This window comes from Meriones unguiculatus, chromosome 14, assembly GCF_030254825.1.
Source record: "Meriones unguiculatus strain TT.TT164.6M chromosome 14, Bangor_MerUng_6.1, whole genome shotgun sequence".
Lineage (NCBI taxonomy): Eukaryota > Metazoa > Chordata > Mammalia > Rodentia > Muridae > Meriones > Meriones unguiculatus.
This window is the reverse complement of record NC_083361.1, coordinates 83,837,805-83,862,039: the sequence shown is the minus strand read 5'-3', so window position 1 is coordinate 83,862,039 and position 24,235 is coordinate 83,837,805. Positions and strand designations below refer to the sequence as shown.

The 24,235-nt window shown below is 51.5% G+C and overlaps 1 protein-coding gene across 1 annotated transcript in view; it reads right to left on the bottom strand.

Annotated features, from left to right (window-relative positions):
• The window catches only part of LOC110560570 (guanylate cyclase D), a 35,072-nt gene extending 11,120 nt beyond the window's left edge, over positions 1-23,952 (bottom strand). Inside the window, exons 1-13 of the mRNA XM_021656562.2 lie at positions 23,855-23,952; positions 20,288-21,049; positions 14,326-14,621; positions 12,921-13,275; positions 11,478-11,562; positions 10,793-10,889; positions 10,577-10,705; positions 9,382-9,462; positions 7,053-7,229; positions 6,727-6,883; positions 6,369-6,518; positions 3,850-3,998; positions 1,817-1,980 (exon numbers count right to left, since the gene is read on the bottom strand). Coding sequence (XP_021512237.2) covers positions 1,817-1,980; positions 3,850-3,998; positions 6,369-6,518; positions 6,727-6,883; positions 7,053-7,229; positions 9,382-9,462; positions 10,577-10,705; positions 10,793-10,889; positions 11,478-11,562; positions 12,921-13,275; positions 14,326-14,621; positions 20,288-21,049; positions 23,855-23,861 — 2,609 coding nt within the window. The 5' untranslated portion in view covers positions 23,862-23,952. The remainder of the gene's footprint in view (positions 1-1,816; positions 1,981-3,849; positions 3,999-6,368; positions 6,519-6,726; positions 6,884-7,052; positions 7,230-9,381; positions 9,463-10,576; positions 10,706-10,792; positions 10,890-11,477; positions 11,563-12,920; positions 13,276-14,325; positions 14,622-20,287; positions 21,050-23,854) is intronic.
• Between the last annotated feature and the right edge of the window lie 283 nt (positions 23,953-24,235).

Below are 24,235 nucleotides of genomic sequence, written 5' to 3'. Positions count from 1 at the left end.
GAGGACCCCCAGTGTTTTCATAATAGCATTTATGCCCCTGAGACCATGTAACAATCGAAATTCACTCCTTGACTTTTTTTTTTTTTTAATGAATTACAAAAATAGAGGAATTCCAAGGAAGGTTCTACATGTCCTAGTTGTTATAGTTCCTGTGGAGAAGTTGGGCCTGTTTTAATTTTTCCCCATGAGAGTGCCACTGGTCAATCCATCCTGGGTCAATTTCTCCCTTGATTCTGGGGCTGCAGTTGCCCCCCCGGGAGTCAAATTTGGACCACTATTCCTTAGCCTGGTGTCTTCTCTTTTTGCATCATGGGTAAAGGGGAGGAGCCTGGGGCCGGGGCAGAGCTTGGAGCCTCGGCTGGACAAGCTGATACATGGGCCAGGGCAGCCTCAAGGCCAGCTCCTTACCAACACTGCCACAACCTCCTCCACAGCGGTGGGAGCCGCCCATCCGTCGGCAAGCCCCGCGCCCTGCCGAAATGTGTCTAGAGGATCTCCTCTTTAATGATGGGCCTCTGGAAGAGAGCCCATTACTGCAGTCCACATTGCAAAATAACTGACAGCGATTTTACCGCTTTTTTCATGGGCTCTTTTTACACTTACTCCTTTGTGCTTCTGATTGTTGACCTCAGTGGTTCCTTGTTCAGGAAACCAAGGATTGAATTTTGCAGTCATTTGTACAAAGTCGCAGAGCTATTGCTCTAAATATTGTGCTCCTTTGGATGTTTTTTGTGGTGGTGTTGTTGTAGTAGGGTTTTTGTTGTTGTTGTTGTTTGGTTTTGTATTGCTTTGCCTTGTTTTGGTTTTTCAAGACAGGGTTTCTCTGGGTAGCCTTGGCTGTCCTGGAACTTGCTCTGTAGACAAGACTGGCCTCAAATTCATAAGAGATCTGCCTACCTCTGCCTCTCACATGCTGGGATTAAAGATGTATAGCACCCGTGCCATCGCTCCCCTGGATTTTAACAGATAACTCAATAATTGCATAAAATTCATGGCCTCAGAGGAGTGAGAAGAACCCATGCTATTTCACTCTCTCACTCACAGTCACTATTTCTTGGGCGAGAGGACCAAACTCTCTCTCACACACATACTGGTTCTATTTAAAGAAAAAAAAAAATCTTTCCTTCTCTGAGGGTGAAGCCCTACACCTTGGGCATCAGTTGAGCGAGTTTCTGTGACCTTTTTGGGCAGCAGCAGCAGAGCCGCTGGGGGCAAGAAGGCAGTTTGGGGCCACACCACTCAGTGGCCAGCGTTGGTTCCAGCTTTGGAGCCTGATCCCAAGTTGTTTGCGTTAGGCACATTTAAGCACAGCACAATCCGGTGAAAAACCATTCCTGCGACTTTCAGTTCCGTCCCACATGCACAACAAAGCAAACTTAGCTCTTTGAGGACCAAGCTAAATCCAGAGCAGACTTGACTGCGCTGAAACTCTTTGTAAAGCACGTGTGACCCCTTCCGTGAGGACGGCCCTTTAGAGTGGCTGAGAAGAACGCTGTTAAGAGGAGGGTCTGGGGGATGGTGCGGTGCCAGCTCTGGCCACCCATACTGCACACGGTGCAGCCTGCTGGCAAGCCCGTGTGCCCAGCCTTTCCGGTGAAGACGGGTTTTGCATCCCTTCCCTTGAAGGAACACCCCTGTGTGCTTAACATTCCAGCTTCCCCTGGTGCATGTCTGTGAGCACAGACCTCTGCGCCCTTCCACACATATGTGCACACACAGTGGGTAGGAATGAATTACTGGTTCTCAGCGCGCCTCCTGGGTCTAGAGCCCCAGAGGAGAGTGAGCTAGAGGCACGCTGCTTCCCCAGGCCACTCACGTGGGGAGCATCTGTGACAGCAGCCTTTCTGTCTTCTGCCTCTCCAATTCCAGCTCCTCGGTCTGCTCCCGGACCAGACCCTCCAGGCTTTGGGAATACTTCTCCAGCAACCGCAGCATGGAGTCTGCCACACTTGTCCTCTTGCCTGGGTTGATGCTTTTGAACTGAAGAGAGGACAAGATGGCAGTTTCACTCGTGAGAATCGGCATCCTCTGCGCACAGCTTGGAGTGAGCCAAGCAGAGGCCTGGGGAGAGGGAATGAAGTGGAGGCAGATGTGGGAACCAGCGGGAGACGGGGCGCTGCGGTATGTGGGGAACCTCTGAATGGGGCGGGCATGTAGGAGTGGAAGCTTCGCAGAGGAGCGTGTGTCCAGGCAAGCATTATCATCAACAAACAGCTGGGTTACCCACGGCTCACACTAACCTTGAGGATGGATAGACAGGATCATTATGGGTGGATGAATGAACGAATGGAGGCATGATGAGTGGGTGGGTGGACGAGTGATGGATAAGTGATGACCGGATGGACAGACAGACAGATGGATGGACAAATAGGTAAATAGACTATATAAAACTCCATTTTGCTTCTACCTTTCTAAATATCGGAGGGCATCAGGACCAAAAGACTAAAGATGAAAAATAAAAAGGTTAAATACAGGAGTAAACTTTGCAGACAGAAACTGATCATCATTTAGATACAAACTTCTCAGAACAAAACCAAATGGATACACAGATGACAAAATCCACCAATGCCCCAGACAACAGAGGTTTAAACCCATTGTTGTAAAGAAATACAATTACTACCAGTGCCCAGCAGAGAGAAGCCCTTTGGGATCTTCACATTAGGACACTGGGCCTTAACGGACACCTCTTTCCAGCCTACATATAAGAAGCTAAGAGAAAGGGGGAGTTTAGCTACCTAAGGAAGTGAGCAGGAGTTGGCATAGTTAGTTCAGGCCTTTGGCCCTGCCCTCCCTGCTGTGTGATGCAGCCCCAGCTTTGTCATGCCAAGCACAATGTGTGCCCACCCAACCTTCTTTGCCATGAGCTTCGGGCAGGGGCTGTTCTTAGTCATCCTTTCTCATAGCCAGTGCCTCATGCCCTGGCTTCCTAGCTAGGATGACCTCTGACCTCTGCAGAAGGATGATGGCCTGGTGATTTAGGGACCTGTCACCCATTCTACCTCATCTGTCCTCCCCTGTCATTGTGACCCTGGGAACTTGTTAACTCTGCAATCCAAATTTCCATCTGTGAAGTGGGTGCTGCTCATGATGCTACAGTATGCGTGTGTGTGTGTGTGTGTGTGTGTGTGTGTGTGTGTGTGTATGGCAGGGTTCCAAAAAGCCCTGTAGGTTGTCTTTGTCATGCCCTGTCAGGCTGCCTTTGTCCCTACTCACTTGACCCTCTGACTTGTTGAACTTCACCTTGGTAACGAGCTGCTGTGGCTGGGGACTATGAGACCAGAACAGGAGGCAGAGATGTGCACCTGGGTTTGATGGGCTGGTCCTGGAGGAGAGCTGTCCTGCCCGGTCAGGCCCACACAGCCCTGAGGACTTGTGCAGGCTTGCCTCACCCCTCCCAGTGAAGGCCCAAGGCAGGCGAGAGGGACCCCAGAGTCCAGCTAATCTTCTCACTGACTTGGGAATCAGGGCTGTCTCCATAGTCACTAAGGGAGCCTCTGCTCAGGTGCTAGGCCTGGTCCTGGCTCCCCTAGAGCCCTTTAGACAGACAGACAGACAGACAGGTCAGCAGGTCAGGTCTCCTGGGTACTTGTCTCTGCCTGTTTATCTTCAACAGGCATTGTGCATCAGAGGGTTGCCTTGGGGATGGAGTGACTGAAAAGACGCTAGACATCCAAGATAGCACCAGAAAACACGGTTCTGAGACTGTCTGCCTCAGAGTGCTGCTGCTGGCTTGTGTCCCCTGACTTCCTGCCATTTCTAGGCCCTGGAAATTCATGAGGCCTGCGTGGGGCCAAGTGAGGCCTGTGGACGGGATTGCTCATAAGCACCGCTCCTCTGGGGAGCACTGACCTGCGTGTAGATCTGGTCCATGCTCGGCCTGTCATCTGGAGCTTCCTCCCAGCACTGCCGCATCAGCAGGATGCAGTCTCGGGGACCCTGGTCAGGGGACACCAGCGGCCGGCACAGAGGAGGGGGAGATGCCACCTTCTGGATGATCTCTGTAGCAAACCCATGGGTACCTTGGGTCAAGGTACCCTGAGGGATTATGGGAGGGGTCTTGAGGTATGTAAGGGAAGGGGAAATTGGACCCTAGAGATGTTCCCAAGCTCCATGTCTCCTGCATGGCCGGTCACACTGTTTTTCTATTCTCCTGGGTCTCCCTCAGGCCATGGCCAGAGGAAGGGTCTGAGACTTGGGCCAGGAGAGCTGGATTTCAATTCTGAATCTGCTACCACTCTCTTTGGGGTAGCAGAGAAGATAGTAACCCCTCGCCCCAGACCTCAGTATCTTCATCTGTGAAATGGGATCAGCAAGAGCCTCCTCTCGAAGGGTTCTGAGGGAGAAGTTGTGAGAGGTAGCGCCTAGCATCTGGCAGGCTCTGCCCAAGGCTGCTGTTCTATCCTTGTGCTTGAAACCTGGCTACACAGCTCTTCCTACCAGTCTGAACATCCAGAGACCACACCACTCCTCAAAGAGTGAGGCGGACACAGCCCTCATCATCCAGGTATCCCTGCTCTGCAGAGTGAGGACCATTTCATTATAGCAAGGCCAGAGAAACCAATGCTGTAGCTCTCCGGCTCTGCCACTCTATGCCTCAGTTCCACATCCCACCCCAGACACCTGCCTCTGGCAGAGCCAAGAGTTCTTCAAGACTGGGAAGACAGGGGCTGGGCTCCATGCTCTGAGCCTGCAGATCAAAGCAGGGCTTCGGCCATGTCTGTGCATTCTATACAGGTTGGGGAATAGCAGGGGAACCTCCAGGGAGGCCTGGGACTCTCCTCTCACAGCCATTACAGTCCCCTTCTTTCTACCCTAGGTTGGCCACCCTGGTGGGGATAGTGAGAGATCACTGTCTCTTTATGATTTTTTTTAAGTAGGTTTTTATTTGTTGTTTGTTTTGTTCAAGACAGGGTCTTCCGTAGACAGGCCTCAAACTTATTATGTAGACAAAGATGATCTCAGATTTCTGATCCTCGTACGCCCTAAGTCTTAATTCCAATTCTACAGGCGCATGCCACCATGCCTGGTTATTCCATGCGAAGGGTCACGCCAGGGCTTTGTTCATGCTAGGCTAGCACTCTACCAACGTAGCTTCAACCCTAGCCCTGATTGTTGTAGTTTTGAAACAGGGTAGCCCAGGGCTTGTCTGGAACTCACAATGTAGTTAAGGCTCTACTCAGATTTGCTGTTCCCCAGTCTCTGCTTCGTAATTGCTGAAGCTGCAGGTCTGTGCTATCACACACTGGCTGTTAATGTCCAACATTACAGACAGGGAAACTGAGTCTCCTAAGGGTGAAGCGGAGGCACCCACATAGGCCGGCATAAAGCAGACATGAAAGTAGGCTTGATTTGCATTCAGCCTGTCTAGAGGGTCCCAGACTCAGGCGTCAGACTCCAAGGGCCTTAAACCACAGGGGCCGCGGGGCTGTGGGCTTGCCCAGAAGTGTGTGCAGATGGAAGCGATAGAGACCACGCACACACTCACAGCTGTGTTTTAAAAGCATACCGGTCTCATTGTGATGAGTGAAATGTAAATCCATTTCAAAGCATCTTGGATTTCTGAGTATCATCTGTCATTGGTGCTGCTGCAGTCAGCAGATAATAAAAGCTGAAGACCGTGTGGGGGCTCTGGCATCTGGGACAGGGTGTGGGGAGGAGTGGGGGGTAGGGAGGTGCATGTACATGATGGATGGTATGCATATAGAGGCCAGAGGTCGATGCTGGGTGTCTCCTTTAATTAATCTCCATCTTGTTTTTTCAAACGGGATCTCTCACTAATCCCGGAGCTTGCCAACTTCCCTAAACTACGTGCTGGGCACTCCCCAGAGATGCCAGCTTTTTGTGCGGATGCTGGAGACCCACACTCAGGTCCTCATGGGTGTGCGTCAAAAGCTTTACCGGCTGAGCCATCCTCCCAGACCAGGATGTCACTATTTTTGAGGTTAAAAAATGCAAGCATGAGGAGAACAATGGCCCTGGGCTGGTCTCCAGGTTCCCTTGCTGGGCCAGGTCCACTGTTCACACCCAGCATGCCTCTGCTCTCAACAGTGTTGGCTTTGGGTCCCTAAGGATGCCGTGCCTGGATGGGGAGGCTGCCATCCAAATCCCAGTTTCCTCCTTGAGCAGTCCCTGCCTGGCTTTGAGGATTGCTTAACTCTTCTCTGAAAAGGCTCAACATCCACCTCCCGGGGCACCAAATGGGGCCCTACAGCTCTGAGACCCTTGGAGCTCACAAAGGGCCCTATGCACACAGGCCTGCTCACTGTTAAGCTTTAGGCATGTGTGTCCAGCTTTCCTGAAGGCCACAGGACTTCCTAGCTACCCAAGATGGCAGGCAGGGAGGCCAGGGAGGCGAGGGGAGCATGTACCTTCTGCTGAGAGCCCCGAGGAGCAGTAGGGTGGGCCTTGGGTCAGCACCTCCTGCAGGACAATGCCCAGGCTGAAAACATCGCCTTTGAAGGTGGCTTTCCCAGGGACCCCTGGCCCCCTCAGCAGCTCAGGAGCCGTCCAGAGAAGCTCTGCAATCACAGGGAAAGGTCATACTGCTGTCAACCCCTGCACCTGAGAGGACCTAAGTGCATTTGTTCTCTTAGATTCCCAGAACAGAGAAGCCACTAGTTCCAGGTCCCAAAACAGAAACTGTGGGGCCCTGGAGGCCTCCTCCTCCCTTTGCTTCATAGCACCAATGGATCACACACTACTGTTGGTCCCCTACCCCACACTGACCTTCTGGGGCTGGGTGAGGCCTAGGAGAACAATGGGATTCCAGGAGCTCGGCATAACCATAATCAGTGATCTTGAGCACGAAGCGACTGTCCACCACACAGTTCCTGGACTTGAGGCGGCCATGGGGGAAATGTCGATGGTGCAGATACCGCAGACCCTGGGCGGAGGACGTGTGCGGTTAGTGACGAGGACCATGGAATGTCCACAGGACCTAGAGGCCTTCTGGCCTCACCTGTTTTTTTTGCCTTGTTAGATAGATGCCAAAGCTGTGGGGAATCTGAGCACCACCCTCCCCCTTGACTCTTAGCTCCTGGGAAGGCTCTCACTCGGATCACATCCAGCAGTAGGGAGGCCTTGAAGGTCCAGTCAAGCCTCAGGGCCTCATTCTGCAGCAGTTCTTCCAGGCTGCCACGGGTACAGTGCTCCAGCACCATCGCACTAAGCCCAGAGCCCACAAAGAGGCCCAGGAAGGCAGTGACATTCTCATGCCGCATCTCCCGCATCTGCAGGGGCAAAAGGCACCTGAGAGTCTCCCTGGGGACTCATCAAGGCCCCGAGATAGACGAGTAATGAGGTGGCTGGATCCAGTGGACAGATGGGTGGCTGGATGGGCAGGTGGACAAGGTGATAAGTGGTTAGATAGACAGACAGACAGACAGACAGACAGATAGATAGATGGTCCATAGGTGGATGGATTATTTGCTGGATGGATTGATGGGTAGATGAACATAAATGGACAGGGATTAGAGGAGGGAATAGGTGGGTGGGTGATCAGATAGACATATTGATGGGTAAATGGACAGATGGGTAGAAGAGTGAATGAATGAACGAACAAATAAGTGAAAGCATCATGAATGGATGAGTGGAGGGGCTATAGGTACCTCCACAGGATCAGACCTAGGTCTGTTTCTCAACCTGGCTGACACTACTGACCTGGCAACTATTCATCCTCTCCCTAGAAGCTGGCAGGATTGCAGGAGGGAAAAGCAGAAGGGTTCCTGCCCACAGTGAAAGAAAGCAGCCTCCCTAGTGTCTGGGCCCAAGCAGGACAGAGAAAAGACTAGACCAGCAAGGCCTTCTTTACAAAGATGGCTCAGGACTCAGGACTCAGGACTCAGGACTCAGGGTAGGGCTGCCTGCATGTTCTCCCTCTTCTGAGATGCCTGAGAACAGCAGCATCCATGGAGAGACAAGAACAGGCCCGAAGCCTTTGACACTCCTGTCATGGAGAGGTGACCTCTGTCCCTCCCTGAGTGTTGGGGCTCAAGTCTTAGGAATTGGTAGCTCCTATTTCCCATCTCTTGCAGCGCCCCAAATAGAGTTCTTCCCTGAGTCCAGGGAGCCCAGCAGCTGCCTTGAGAGTATAAGAAAGAAGCCATATCCCACAGAGCTCAGTCCGCAGCTGCCCCCATTAAATGGAGCTCTTTAGTCCCTCTAGACCAAGAAACCATGAGGTTTTCTAAAATGGTCCCGAGAGTAAATATTTTAGGCTTTATACATCTCTGTTCACAAATACTCACGTCTTCCACTGTGGCAGGAAAGCAGCTACAGACACTACACAAAGGAGAGACTGTGGCTGCGTCCCAACTTTATTTGTAAAGACAAGCAGTGGGTCGGATTCGGTCTACAGCCCACAGCTTGCCAAGTTCTCATGGCTGAGCCCCGTGGACCAATTCTCACCAATTGCAAAATTGACCAGAAACCACCCAACCGAGTCCTGACCAAATTTCTTACAAAAGTATGTAAGATGCAAAGGCATCATTGTTTTTAGCCACTGCATTTTAGTGTACACTGCAATACACCAGAAGCTATCCAGAGCGCCCCTATGAAGGCTCTGAGAAGTTCTATGACTACCCCAAGAAACCTTCAAACTTTGATGTCATCCTTTCTTAGAGGAGCTGCTCACACTGGCTTTGAGGAAATGCCTAACTGCTCCCAGTCACTTACTCTCACTGAACTTCATTTCAGAGAGCTGATGCTGGGAATAATAATTAAAAAATGACAAAAGCCATAACTCGATGGAATTTCCCATTTCTCAAAGGCATGTCACTTGCCGGGGGCAGTTCTAGGTTGCTCTGTACATTTCCTGCCCTCCTCACAACTCCCTGAGCTGGGTAGTGTTGGCTCTCCCTTACAGGGAAGCCAGGACACCACCTGGAGGCAGGGCACCACCTGAGCTGTTCTGGGGCTCTGCCCTCCCTCCCACATGCCTCTCTCATGGTGATTGTCTTGGGGAAAGGTGCTTATGTGGTCAGTGATGGTGACTGAAGCACCCTCAGGAACCCCTTCTCCAAAGCCCAGAACTCTGCCTGGAATATGAGTAGACAACAAAGACAAAAACAGGGATGGGCACAGGGAGGTGGGCACAAGCTAAGGACCCATGGTGGTACCCAAGTCTCATTGCTTGGAGAGGAAGAGCTGTGTCCAGACAGTTAGGGTGAGGCTTATGTTGGGATGCTGATGTCCTTGACGGATGCTGGTGTGTGATGCTGACCATGCAGCTGACAAGATACTGGCTCTGGGCAGTTATCATGATGAAAGCAATGACTCTCAGGCTAGAAGCGCGCCCAGGGAGTGGGAACCAACCCAGACCAGTGAGGGTGTCCTGAGCACATGCCTCCCTGGCCCCCTGCACTCCTCCCTCTGCAGTCCTACCTTTCTCAGAAGGCTGAGGCTACTTGGCCGCAGCTCAGGAGCCATGCCTGCTTCAAACTTCTTCAGCCATACCCAGTCCCCCTGTTTAGGCGAGAACAAGAGTTTGCCTGCTTTAGTTCACTAGCTAGGTGACCTCAGGGCAACCTCACCACCTCGTGGCCTCAGTGTCTAACCCCATGAGTGCACCCTCATCTGTGTTCTGAGCTGGGCCTAGCCTGGCCAATGGAAACAGTAAACAGACTTCTACTGAGCCTCAGGGAGGACCAGGGCCAGGCTTTGGCTGGTGAACCTAAGGCCCACTCCTCACTTGACCTCTCTGGAGCCCTGTGACCTGGGTAGGTAACTTCTGGTGCAAGAACTGCTTCCAAGTCTGCAGAGTGAGGCAAGATGAGGCTAGGGAGGACAACCAGGCAGCAGGGTCCTAGCTGGAGTCCAGCTTTACCTTGAAGAGTTCAGGTACCTGTGATATGCGAGCTGTGACTCGGGGTTCTAGAAGAGACGTGAGAGAAGGGCAGAAGAGGATGAGGCCCAACTCTCACTGTGGTCCCAGCCCTCTGGTCCCTAGCGCATTGCCTCCAGACAGCCTCACCTGCCGCCTGCTGGCTATTGTGTTTTGTGCGTCATTAAAGCCTCCTTTTGGTAGGAAAAGGAAAAGGTGGGGTTGCCCAGGGGAAAAGGTGGAAAAATAAGCAACAGGAGCCTCACGCTGCTTCCTATGGAAACAATTAGCCAAGTTCAGCAACTGTGGCAACCATAGGCAAAGAACCGTGGATTAGTGAGTCGTTCAACTTGAGACTGATGGTGCCTGAAAAATGGCTGTTTGTGAGCATCCTTGCCTGTCTGACCATTCACTCTGTAGACTCTCTGTCAGCCAGGGGTCCAGCTTCTACCTGGAGGTGTCTGTGCCTTCAGAGCTTTAGAGACGGGGGATCTCTTGAGCAGGCGGGTGACCTGGGCCAAGGCCAAAGCCAAGTGGCTGAGACCGTCTGATTCCCAAGGTCAGCTCAGGAAGCATGTAGTAGGAGCAAGGTGCCTTGTTTCTCCTTTCTCCTTCTACTTCCCACATCTGAGGCTGCTGTCCATGAGCCAGGGCAAGCAGGGAAGGGGCCCCAGAGGCCTAACACTGTCTTCAGCTGGCTTCTTCCAAAGGGGACATAGCCTTCCAGGCCTGGTATGGAGCGACAGCAGCCCTCACCTCGTACAGTGCCACGTTGGTGCGCTCTGGGAAGGCCGGTGGGCTCCTTGCTGACCCCTGGGTCCCCGACCTTGGGCTCCCGCCGTCAACCACACTTCTTGACTCACTGCCGCTGTCCACATGCAGCCTCTGGGGCAGATACAGGAGTGGTCAAGAGGCTAGACCCAGCCTGCCCCTCTGCCTACCTGCCTGCCCAGCCCAGCTCTGCCCACCCACCCGCCGGCTGGGGGTCCGCTGGAGGAAGGTGAGCTCCCGAGCTGTCAGCAGGATCCGATGGGGGCCCCACAGCAGCTGCAGCTGCTGGAGGCCTAACCTGGAGGTGAGAGAAAGGAGGCCTCAGTCAGGCTGTTGGCCCTGCCTCTGATTCAGCACCCACGCCCTAGTCTTTCCGTATCTCCAACAGTGCCAGTCCCAGGTGCCGAATACTGTCAAACCTGCCACTGACACCATAGTGATCAGAGAGCACATTGGCCTTGGGCTCAGCCTGATGGACCTACGGGTGCGTAGACCACTTTCCCTGAGGCCTTGTTAGAGGTGAGAGTAAAAGGCTTCCAGATAGGGCTGAGGCTCAGGAGCACTTGAATTCGGGTACATGGAGGAGAGAGGTGTTTGCAGAGTGGAGAGATCCCACTCTGGGATGGACCTGCCTTGCTCTTCCCTCGCTGGACAAACAAGAGCCTGAAGCTCAGAGTCTCAGTCAGCTTCACAGGCTTCTCCCTCCAGAAAGACCTCTCAGGAGGCTACCATGGCTCCTGGCTCTCCTTGATAGTAGCTGAGAGAGGCAAAGGAGGCAGTGGCCCTGAGATCTGGAAGTGGAGGTGAGGAAAGCCCCTGTAGATTGCCAATGGAGACCCCGTAGGACAGGGACTCAGAGAGCCTGAGCCGGGCCAGTCAACCTCACCTGATGAGGTAAGCGAGGACTCCACCAACCAGGGCCAGGACACAGGCCAGTGTCAGAGTCGGGAGGCTGCCCAGGGGCTGCACACCTGTGCAGGGAAAGACAGGCGTCATTAAAGCAGTGACCATTTCCTCACAGCCCTCCTGCTGCCTCCTCAGGTCGCTGCCCTGTGTGGTCTCTAGCCATCCCTGTCTGTCACAGTCTGCAGCCCCCGGAGGACCTGGCCTGGCTTTGTCTTCAAGAGTGTCAGTGGGAGCAGTGTGTTTGCTTTGTTCTCTCCTGCTCCTGAGAGGGAGCAGTGTGTGGGGGGGGTATGGGCAGGGACCACTATTTGTAGAAGGAAAGAGGGGCAGATGAGCGGGTGAGGGCTCCAGCCCTCCCTCCCCAGGACACTTTGGGCACACTGGGATGAGAGATGCTCCGGGGAGGAGCTGGTGTGTAAAGACCAAGGAGGCAGGGGGAGTGGCTCAGTGCTGGAGTGCTTTCTTGTGAGAAGATGTGGTCAGGCAGGCTGAGGTGTCACCAGGGTCAGGAATACAAGCGTCTGGTCAAGGGAGGCCCGATGGTGTGTGGCATCTGTTTGGGAAGGTGTAAGAGTTGCTGTGTCTGTAGATTAGAGCTGGAAGTAAGGGACAAAAGGAGGCACAGAAAGTTTGAGACAGAACAGGGACATACAGTCTGGTCAAACCTGTCACGGCCACCACAGTGATCACGTGTGCATTAGGGAACATACTTGTATGTATGTGCTTATTTACATGTATGTATGTGAGCTTCCCACATATGTCATAAAGGATGACAGCCCGGATGGCTGAATGACAGAAATCAGAACTGTGTGGGCCTCTTGCCCCACACTCCCCTCAGTCATAGGAAAATAAACCCTGAACTTGGAGTCAGCAGACTTGAGGCCAGCATGAGCTCAGCTGCTGCTCTCCTGTGTGACTCTGGGCAAGTCCCCAAGGCTTTCTGGACTTCAGTTCTTCAATGGTGTCCATGGAGGGTAATGGCCTACCCACAAGGCCATGGGGCACTTAGAAGATCTGTAAGCTGGGAGCAGCTCTAGCCCTGATCATCCAAAGGAGGCCTTGCTGGTCTCTCCTGGGGCTTCTCAGCTAGTGGTCAGGCTTCCCCACAAAGGGCTTCCCCGTAGCTCTTGTTCCCTTTGTAGGACTGCCCGTGTGGAGAGTTTTGATAAAGAGTGGGTGAGTACACATGGAGAGATGAGATGGATGGGGTGATGGAATGGGCACATAGGTGGGTAGAGGGGTAGATAGGTGGGTTGGTGGTAGATGGGTAGAAGGATAGGCAGGTGAGAAGACAGATGGGTTGGTCTGTGGGTGGGTGGGTATATGGGTGGATGGATGGATGAATGGAAGGAAACATGGTGTGTGGGTGGAGATGAATGGCTATACAGACGAGAGATTGGTGGGTGATGAGACAGTGCGTTACCTCTTACGCACAGCGTGTTGGGGTCGAACCAGCAGCTGGTATCACGGGCTGGAGGGCGCCCTCCAGGAAAGTGGACAGCCTTTCCCAGGGGCTGCACCTGCCATGTGCTTGTATCCAGGATGTGAGTGGGAACCAGCTGGCTTCCTTCACCATCTGTGTCCAGGATGACATATTGGGCTAGCCTTCTTCCTTCCTCATCCACCCGAATTCTCTGGCCAAAACCAGGCACATCAAGAGCTCTTATGTGGTCCCCTAAGCGAGCCCCAGAGAGCCCTGCTCCACGGGTCTCGGAGCGGTTCAGGGCATGGGCCAGTAGGATGACAGCATCATAAATAGTTCCAAAGAGTGGGGACACCTGCGGAAGAGAGAGGCCTCCATGCCATCACCCTGGACATCTCGAGGGCCTGCAGGATTGTGCAGACCGCCATCCTCTCCCCGACACAGCCCATTCTTTGGCCAGCCCCACCGAGCGGCCTTACTGTCTTCATGCATGATTACCACTATGGCTGTGTACTACCTCTAACTCAGACATATCCCAAACCTTCCAAAACCAAAGTTCCTGGTTCCAGCAGGTTCTACCTCTTTGCTCTTTGCTCAGGGCCTTGTCTGGGTACTTCCTGATCCCTCAGAGTTCCACTCAAGTGTCACTTCCTCATGGGGGGCTTCCTGGTCCATCCCAGCCCCTCTCCATCCCTTGAGCCTCGTCGACTTTCTTGGCAGAAAGCGTCACTTTGAATTTGTTTATAGTGTTTCTGGCTTGGTGCTTGTGCTCCCCAACCGAACAAAGCTTGTCTTGTTTATCACTGGGCCCCTGACCCCTGACATGGCTGCGTATGTGAGACTCGATTCACATTGTTAAAGATGAATAACCTCCATCAGCACCTGCATCCCTGTCATCACCTCAAGCCACTACTATTTTAACTCATTGTGAAGCAGGCACTGGAGTTAAGCGGAGTCCTGTAAGCCACACCCTACCACTAATGCTTTTCAGATTCACAGTGGTGACCTCAAGAACGAAAAACAAACAAACAAAAAAACCCCACTCCCAACATTTTCTTCTTTTAATCTTTAGCACCTTCTAGAGAGATTTGAGTCAGGAGAAGTAGGAAGTCCCTGGAGAAAGAGGATCTGAAAATTGAGATTATGGGAACCAAGTACACTGTCACTGGAAGTTACAGCACAGCAGGAGAGAAAGAGAGAGAGAGAGAGAGAGAGAGAGAGAGAGAGAGAGAGAGAGAACCAGAAAAAGAAGGTGTGAGCTAGGAGAGAGAAACAGAGAGAGCAGGCACAAGCCCATGCCTATGAGCTAAGCAGGCAGACTCAGGTCATGTGGCCACAGCGGGGCCTGTAATGATTAAAGTGCACACACACACTGGCCCAGGGCCCCACCCTCTGACACACCCACCTGTTCAGGCTCCAGGTTGGCAGTAGTTCCTCCATTCATCTTACTAACGGTGAAGACGTGGTTCTCAGGACCAGACTCCAGGCTGATAGTGAGGACTGCATCGTAGGCCTCCTGAAGGGGCCCACGGTCATCCAGGGCCAGGTAGGAGCGGTTGCGGTAGGGCAGGGCAAACAGCAGCGTGTCGTAGGGCAGGAAGACCAGTCTCCCATCTGTCAGGCCCTCCTCCCAAGCACGGTGAAGCAGGGTGGTCTGCTCCAGGCCTCCAAGCAGTGCCGAGTGCATGCACAGCACCACGACTGGGGGTCAACATGGCAGGGGTCACCTTTGCACTTCAGCCCTTATCAGAAACCCAAATCCCGAGGCCCTCAGAGCTCCCCAATCTGTGGTCACACTTCTGGCCCCAGCCCAAAGGATTCTGGGTACAGGTGAGATTTGACCTCAATCTGACCCCATAATAATTATGGGTGAGGCCATCAAATCTAGGTGAAAAAAAAAATTCCTCTCAATCAAGGATATCCCTGTGTCAAGCTGATCCTCTGACCTTTCATCCCAGCATGCCACACAACAACTGCACCTGCTTCTCACCCACCTCGAGCCTCAGGCCCTGATGACTGCTGATGCGTATCAGGAGCTTTCTACACTGTCCTCAAGTTCCCTCACATGAGGTCCTTCCATACTGACTGTGGGGGTTTACACTTGTAATGCCAGCACTCAGGACACTGAGGCAGGAGGATCATGAGCTTAAGGCAGCCTGGGTTTACACGGCAACATCCTGTCTCGTGAAACACACACACACACACACACACAGGCACGCACGCAGCAGCAGCAGCATGAAGATGTCTGTCTATCATTATCAACCTTTCAGGAGAGGAAACTTCGGCACGGAGAGGTTTATTAATTTCCCCAGAGCATACAATCACCATAGTAGTAGAGCTGAGACCGGAACCCAGGGCTCACTGTCAGTTTATAATACTTAAAAAAAATTGCATATGTGTGTTTTGAAATAGAGTCTTGTCATATAGTCCACACTGGCCTCGAACTTACTACCCTTGAATCTGTGACTCCCCCCCCCCCCCGCCCCGCCTCACTCTACCAAGTACTGGGATTATAGGTTTATAATGCTTATCTAAATTTTTAAAAAATTAATATGATTTCCATGTTAGAAAACATATTCTTAAATGTGTAGGCTTTGGTAGTTTGAGTATATTTGCAAACTATGTAATCTGAGTGAATATTCATCACCCCCAGCTGTCACCCCTATTGTCTAGTCTATTGCTCATCTCATGGATTGTCTAGTCTGGATAGTTCATCTGAAGGGACTCATCTGACACACGATCCTAGATGTCTGATTCTTTAAAGTACACCAGGTCCATCTTGGTGACAAGTGTCAGTCCATCATTCTTTATATGGCTGTATCGTCCTCCGTTCAGACTTGCTTTAGTTCTTAGCATAACTGTAGCTCCTCTGTTAACACCTGCTGTCGCCGTTAGCGTATCAGAAGCCATTTTGCCTCCAATTCTCCATTTTGACTATAAGGTGAAATTAAGTTCAAGCGTTCAGGCCCTATTGTGCCTGAGGCCAGGATACAATTCGATAGTTCAATACTTGCTACTTAGAATTTAACAGTAGATGGCAAATGCATGTGCTGCTTGAGTTGAAGGCAAATGTATGTTCTATTGGAGTTAAGACCATAACATTCTGTTACATTCCTCTCTCCTGGAATGGTGGGGAACTGGAAAGTCCCCAACCCTAAGTCCCAGCCAATCAGCTTAAATTGTTTTGTCTGGATACAATATGTTTAGCTAGTCAAAATAAAGTAATGCTGCCCCCCACTACACCTGGTTACTTGGTTGTTACCTGGTTACTATTTTTCTTATCTATCTATCTATCTATCTATCTATCTATCTATCTATCTATCTATCTATCTATCGATCTATCTATCTATCTATCTATGTATCTAACTATCTATACGTAAAACCCGCCTTAGAAACAGACCGGCATCACAGTCTGGCTCCCAAGCCCAGAGTAAGCCCCTGACTGGTCAGTTTTTGTTCAGCGTTAATAAGCTTCCATCAGCCTGAGTCTGGTGTTGGAGTGGTGGGTGTGCAGCTGTTCTTGAACCCGTAACAGTCTAACATTCCACCGTCTAATCGACCACACTTTGTTTCGTTCATAGTCAGCCTGTAACCTTAACTGTGACCTTGGGTGGCACCCAAGGGGCCAGGCAGATATAGTCATCCACCTTTCCTTAAAGAAACATCCTGTTATGATTCGGCTCTTAAGTGTCTGTCCCCACAGAGGACTATGTGCTGCAGTTTTGGTCCCTGGTTGGTGGATCCAATCACTGAGAGATGATTGGATCAGACCAGCTCTGCCTTCATCAGTGGTGCAGCTCTGCCTTCATCAGTGGTGGCATTGCCAGGAGGTGGTGGGAAGTGGGACCTAGCTGAAGGGAGCGGTCCCTGGGCCCATGCCTCTCCCCTTCCTGACTCTGGGTGCTGGGGTGGGGGTAAGCCACATGCTCTCACCATCTCATGCCCAAAGCAATGGACCCGGCTGACCTTGAACTGAAGACCTAAATTAGCTTCTCTCCTTTCAAGCTGTCTTTCTCAGGTCCTGTTTTTTTGCAGTGAGGAAATATCTACCACAGTCCTCATCAACAAGGAGTTCAGTTGCTTCCCCAGGCACAAGACAGAGGGGGCCTCTCCCAGGGCGAAGCTACACAGAGTCCCTCTGCTCCTTTGCTCTCCTCTCACTGCAGGTCCCTGACAGGCTTGTGAGCACGGCAGAGAAGGCCACCATTGGCGGAGATGAACCCGGGTCCCTACTCCCATCCTTTTCCCTAGAAAACCAAGAAGATGGAACTACCACAGAAGAACAGAAGTCTCCCTGCTGGCCCACACAGAGGTCAGAGTCTGGACAGAGCCCTTTCCTTGGCTGTGTTGTCTATGCTGGTGGCCATGAGTTATCTGCAACCCAGACAGTGGGAAGAGCTCCTGAGGAAAGACCCGTAGGAACAGGCAGACAGAGAGCCACGACCGCATCCCATCTGCTTTGTCACTGTTCCATTCAGGGCTCTTGCTCAGAGACCCCTTTCTTTCTCTTAGGGGAGGTTGGAGGCACTATTTTGTATTTGGCCACAAGGGGGAGCCAAGAACCACATAACTAGAGAGAAAGCCTATTCAGGGCACCTCTCTTGACTGTCCGTGTCTATCTTCTCTTCACTACCCTACGAGTAAGAGTTTTAAGCTGCCTTGTGCCACTGAAAGACCCATCGAAAAGCACAGAACATTGAAAAGAAAGAACACCGAAAGCACAGCCAGGTTTTGGTGGCTTGCCAGAGGCCACACAGCTGGTAGGCCAGCATGGAACTCCTCCAGTGCCCTCACCATTCTGCCTCCTGAATCTCACTGTCAGCATCATGCTGGAACTCAGTCCCCTGCCGTAGGAGCAGAGACATGCTCTCACAGCCTCCTCAGCTGCTCCTACCCCGCTCCATCCGTGGACAGTCAGACCGTCCCTTATCTTCCTTGGCCTTGAGGCGTGTTGCCTGCACACCTTGTGCTAGATAGCACTTGTCTCCGGGGCCCCTCCCTCTCTTCTCTGTGCCCCTCGTTTCTATTCTGCAGTTGACTCTCATCATTGTCCAGTCCCTCCCCCACGTCACCTCCTCTGGGAAGCTCTCTTCACCTCCAGCTTCAGGCTCCTCACCGCTGAGACCCGGCCTGCTGCCGCCAGCCGCCATGATCCCAGAGCTCAGCTGTAGGCACACTTCACAAAACTGAGTATTCAGATGCTGAGTCAAGCACCCCCCGCGGGGGGTGGGGGAAACATTTGGTCCTGCTCATGGCCCCGCCAGCTTGGGGCTGGGCTCTTGGCCGGGAAACCAAAAGCCTGGGTTTGAGATTTCTGAGAGCGAAGATTATTATTTGTGATAACTTCTGCATCAGCTGCCGGAATCAGCTACACTGGAGTAGCACAGGGACCAGGCCAGGGCAGGGACCAGGTCAGGGCCCTGAGCACGCAGGCTGAAGTCCAATACTGGGATGCACAGAGAGAAACGGCACTTTAGTCTGGCTACAATCTAGGCTCATTTGAACATCACAGATGTTTCCACTAAAATAATAGGGGTAGTAAAAAAAAAAAAATCCAACCAACAACCTGATCCGAGATGCATATGTCCCAACACAAAAACACAAGAGACACGAAAAACCAAGGCAGTGTGACTTTTTGAAAATCTATAGTTCCACGGGAACGGCCCATGAAGAGAACAGAATAGATGAAATTCCAAATGGAGAGTTCAAAAGAATGACCCAGAATGTTTAACAGAAAGAGGCTACAGAGAAATTCCTGGATGAATTAAAAGAGAACACACAGAAACAGCCGATAAAATAAGTCAATACACGAACTGAGCAAACAGGTCTATCATAATAATAGCAGAGGTGGAAATGCTGTCCATAATCTCTTAGTTTTAGACTTTCTGTTGAGAAATCTGCATTATTATGATAGACCTGAACACACCATCAAGCTACCTTTTTATATTACCTTTCTATTTAAAAAAGTAAAGAGATGCACGACACTGAGCCAGCACCATACACAAATGGGAAGATAAACACATCAATGAGGACCTGAGAAAGAATAAAGTACACTAGAAAAATATGTAAGCCATTTAGCATTGGAAAAGTACCAAACACTATAAAAATAACAAAGTGACAGAGAAGAATGCACACATTTCAATGACAGCACTGAACGTTAACAGTTTCAATTCATCAGTTGAAAGACATGATTAACAGATTAGATTTAAAACAAAAACAGAACTTTCTATTTGTTGTCTGTAGGAAATACACCTCACTGACAAAGACAGCCTTTTGGTGAAAGGATAATAAAAGATATTCCAAGTTGACGGAACTAGAAAGCAGGCAGTTATTCTAACATCTGGGTAAATGGACTTCAAATTTTAAAAAAGTCAGAAGAGATGAAGAAAGTCAATATGTCTGATTAAAGGAATGATCTATTAGGATACGCAAACCTGACATACACTGGGCATTGATGCACCCAACTTCATAAAACAAATCACACGGACATGAAGGCACCGACTGCTCTGACAGTAACAGTGGACTTCTTGGCTGCATTTAAGGACACAAAGCAACTCTTAACAAGTAAAAAGAGAACCCTAAAATAATTTTATCTACTCTATCTGATGACAGTAGACTAACACTATAAATCAATAGCAAGAGGAACTACAGAAACTAGAAATTGGACCACAGAGTACTGAATGATGAATGGATCATCAGACAATTCAGAGGGGGAGTTTTTAAATTCCTAGAATCAAATGAAATGAGAATACAATATACCAGGACCTGTGGGATATAATGAAAGTAGCTCTAAGAACTACATGTATATATATATATATATATGTGTGTGTGTGTGTGTGTGTGTGTGTGTGCATGTGTGTGTATGTATATATATATGTGTGTGTGCATATGTGTATGTATATATATGTATATATACATATATGCCTGTATATATATATATGCCTATATATGGATATATATGTATATACAGATATACAGACAAGGTCATGTACACGCGCGCACACACACACACTGTTCTATTTTATTTCATTTTCAAACCTATTCTTTTCATTCTCCTCTATTTTTTATAATGATAGCTATGATTATATCTTTGTGATACTCCTGGAACTTTCACTTCAGAAGCAACTGCCAAGAAGTGGGTTTCATGGCCCACATTTGAACCAGAGCTTAGGACCCTGTTGATCTGCTGTGTGGCGAGTTCCTTGCTGTCTCTGGGCTGCCAAATGAAGGCATCAGCAAGATCGGCTTACAGGGTTGTTGCTGAGATACTTGGCAAGTGCTCAACCCAGTTGATACAGCAAAGGCCTCCTTGTGGCTGTGGGAAGCCCCAGGCTCCCTACAGCAGGGAGAGGCCCTGATATACTTACTTTTCAGACCATGCACACCATGGAGCTGCTTACAGACCTCTGTGGCCCCCTTCTCTCCAGGTCCCAAAGAGGTCACTAATCCGATGGGCAGCCCATGGGCCCTGAAAGCTGTGGCCAGCTGCTGGGCTGTGGTTACCCAGATGTCCTGGTGAGAGGACACGATGGCCAAACGAGCCCAGCCAAAGTGTCTCATGACAGACAGTAGCACGTGAGCGGCAGAAGGCAAAGTAGGCACTAAGTCACCTCTGCCCTCTGGAGCCCCGCAGGCCCAGGTGAAGAGGGACTTGCCCCAGCTTTGGGCCAGCAGGGCTGCCGCTGGGCAGTACCCAGGATTGACAGGGCCCACAAAAGCAGCCACTGTGTTCTTGTGGGCCATGAATGTGGCCAGAGCATGAGAGGCGTCACAGCCTGTGGGGATGACCTTGAAATCCAGCTGCGAGCTCTGCAGCAGCGAGGCATCCTTGTTGACTCCATCTACAGCCAGCTGGGCAGCCGCGCTGGGGAGGGCCTGGGAAAAGATGGGGTCACAGTCCCAGGGACCCAGCACCCCAATGGTAAAGGCTTCTCCTGCCCATGCCGGCAGGGAAAGGGAGTCAGCCCACAGAAGGACACCCCAAAGTACCACAGAGAGGACTGATGTGGAAGAGGGTGTCCTCAGATGATGAGTAACAGTGAGCACCCAAGAGCTCTGGCAGGGTAGGCAGGTCGTCCTGTATGGTGCTGCCCAATGCTGGCCTTCGGGGTGCAGGGCCTGCTGCGGACCTGGGGAAGGGTGTGGAGAAGTCTTGCTGTCTAGCAGAGACCCAGGATGGAACTCAGACAGGACGTTGCCTACAGGAATAACATCCAGACCCAACCCCTTGCCTCCATCCATAGATCCCAGGCTAGCCTCTGGGGATCTCTGAGCCTTGTCTTCCTCCTCTGAAAATACGGACAACAAACTGTCCAGAAGTCTTACTGTGGTGACAAATGACATCAGGTGCAGCATTCAGCATAATGCCAGCACTTATGGTCCTATCTCTTTTACCCTGTGAACGTTGTTCCTTCTTTAACTCATCTTTAAGGAGGAGCAAGCACTCCCTGCCCTGTTACTGTTCTCCACAAGTCCAGCTCCACTCAAAGGCCCTGGCTGCTGAGTCCAAGGCAAAGCACATGTGCCAAGTCCTGTAGCTCACCTGGTACAGCTGCTCACCAAGAAAGATGTAGCTACACATACACACACACACACACACACACTATCCATGTGTGTCCCACTCCTCACATCCTTCACAGACCTGTCTGGATCAAAAGGTCTCTCCACCCCACTGCAGAGGAAGAAGCTAGGGGAACTGGCATAGAGTTAGAGAGATGGGACCCAAGAGAATGGGCCCAAGTCTGTTCAGCTTCTGCCCCACCCCAAACACGACCTTTTCAACCAGGACACTTGGACTTCCCTCTGAGTATACTTGACTGCTTTCTACAAAACAGCAGTAAGATTCCTCCACCTGAGGTCCTGCTGGCCAGGCTCCCAGTGGCCTGCAGGGGCTCATAGAGAGCTGAGGACCAGCTTCAGGATAAGGCAAGGGCTGGCTTTCATTCCAGCTGTGTCTGGGGTGGGCACAGGGTCCACACCCCTTGTCACTCCCCACACTATTCTCGTGTTAGAGGCTGTTGGTACCGTCCTGAAGCCCTTCTTGGCCTCTGCCTGAAAACCCACTATAGCCTTCTCCATCCACGGGTCTGGCTAGCTTTCTGCCCACAGCATGTATGTAGTCACGTTGAGAAGCCCAGGAAGGAATGGAATGGGAACCATTCTGGCCCCCCAGGAAACTGCCAAATGAGTGGGAGGCAGATCTCAGCCAAGGACAGCATTAGCCATGAGTTTGGGCCATAGACAGGAGGATGAGTAATGAAGAGTAAGGACAGTGAGGGCTTCCTGGAGGGGAGGGAAAAAGGGAGGGAGGAAGGATGGGAGGGAGGGAGAGAGAGAGAACCATATAGAAGACTCACTAGCTCCTAATTTGGGGCTAGAAACTGAGGTTCTTTGAGCCTTTGCAACCTGCAAAGTGGAGGTGCAAACGGTTACCTGGTGGATTGTGGAAACTAGAATGTACCATGTCTGTAGTGGGGTGGATGCCCTGTGCTTACTAAAGGGAGCCACCCTGTCTCTTCCTCCTTGCCACCCAGCATCTTCAGGCCTCTGAGGGGAGGCAGAAGATTCAGAGAGATCAGGAAGAGCTGAGCAGGAAGGAGGTAGGGAGTTGGGTCTCAGCTTCACGCTACATCAGCCTCTCTGTGCTGTTTCCAACACTTTGCCCAGATGACTGAAGCCTTCAGTTCTCTGCTTCTCCCGACTCAGGGCTGGAGGACAAAAAGCTACTGTCCTGTTGTCTCTGAGCCCGCTGTTGTGATGATCAGAGAGTGGTCTCCTGTCCTCACAGAGTGTCCCTCAGGGCTATGGAATGAGCTCTGGCTGTACAGCCTCTTTGTCTGTCCCGTGAGCTTTTCCTGGTCAAAGGGGCAGCCATTTCCCTCAGTGTTTTCTGAAGGGGCCCTGACTTTGCCGGGCCCATCCAGAAGCTCCCAAGGAGACTCTCTAACTCTCATTCTTAAAGAAGGAAGCTGATTCTGGGTAGGATAGTGACTTTTCCAAGGTCTCACAAAAGCTAGGACCAAATCAGAGCCAGAACTTAGCCTGCAATCTCCCCGCCAAAGATAAATCAATCCCTACCCTCGCTCCTCTGTCTGCCTATCATCTCTCTCGCTCATCTCTCTCTCATTCATCTATCTATGTCATATGGAGCATCAGAGCCTTAAGGATGCAGACGTCTAAGTCAAGCCCTCTGTGTCCAGATGGGGACCCTGAAGCTCAGAGAGGAGGCTGCTCTTCCCTTGGTCCTGCAAAACACCAGTATGACCCCTGACCTAAGGACCCGCTGGTCAGACTCGGTGCCTCAAAAAATCCTGCAGGCAATGGCCCGCAGGGAAGCACAGAGGGCTCACGGCCCCAGCAGGCCAGTTGTGGGACACAGCAGGGGCCACCTTTCACTGCAGCCCTGGCCCTGATTTGTAGCACCATGGTCCAGGCCTCTTTCTGTGGCCCGGTTTCCCCAACTGTGCAAAAAGAGCCCAGTTTTCACCTTGAAGCCTCTAACACCTTTCCTCACTGATGTTCCATGCACTAATAGAACATGGAAACAGAGATCTCTCTCCCTGAGCTCAGCCATATTCACCTCTACCTCTTCCTCCGAAGGGCGTAAGCTCCTCTGGTCCCTCTGCACTGGGCACAATGGGCCAAAGGGCCACCCTGAAGTGGGGAGGGAATTCATATTTTTTGGATTTGGAGATGGCCTTAGGATTAGCCACAGGTTGCTTGGTTTATGAGGTTCCTCACATGGAATGAAAAGCTCCCATCAGATCCCCAGAGCTCAGAGTCAGAGAAGCTTTTGTCTGCATGAAGATACCAAACTAGAGAGTGACAGCAGCCCACAGGACAAGGGTGGAGAATTCCTGTCAGCCCAGGGTCACCCTCCTGACCCCAGCCTGGTTCTTTTTGCTCTCTTCAGGGCATGCTCCTCACAGACTCACCTGCCATGATGGGCTCTCAGAGTGTACACGGAGTCTCTGTCAGTCCTGAGGCTCTCATATCAGGGGCCTCAGAGGTCAATCTCTGATCGCCCTCTGACCTGGGCCTCCCATTCTCTGTGTGGTGTCTGAGCCACTCGTTGCTCCTGTTGTCTGCTGGCTTTGCGAGATTCCCGCCTAGGGAGAGCCACAGATACGGCTCGTTCCCTCCCTGTCCCCCTTAGGAGCCCAGAGAAACCACTTGGAAAATTGAATCTGTTCAGACACCAGGGCTCTGGGGAGCCCCATCAGAAAGGAAGGGAGAGTGGAGAATAGGAGAGAGGGGGAGAAGGGAAGAGGGTGTCTTCAGCACGGTGGACAGCTCCGGCCACTCGGGGGCACCCA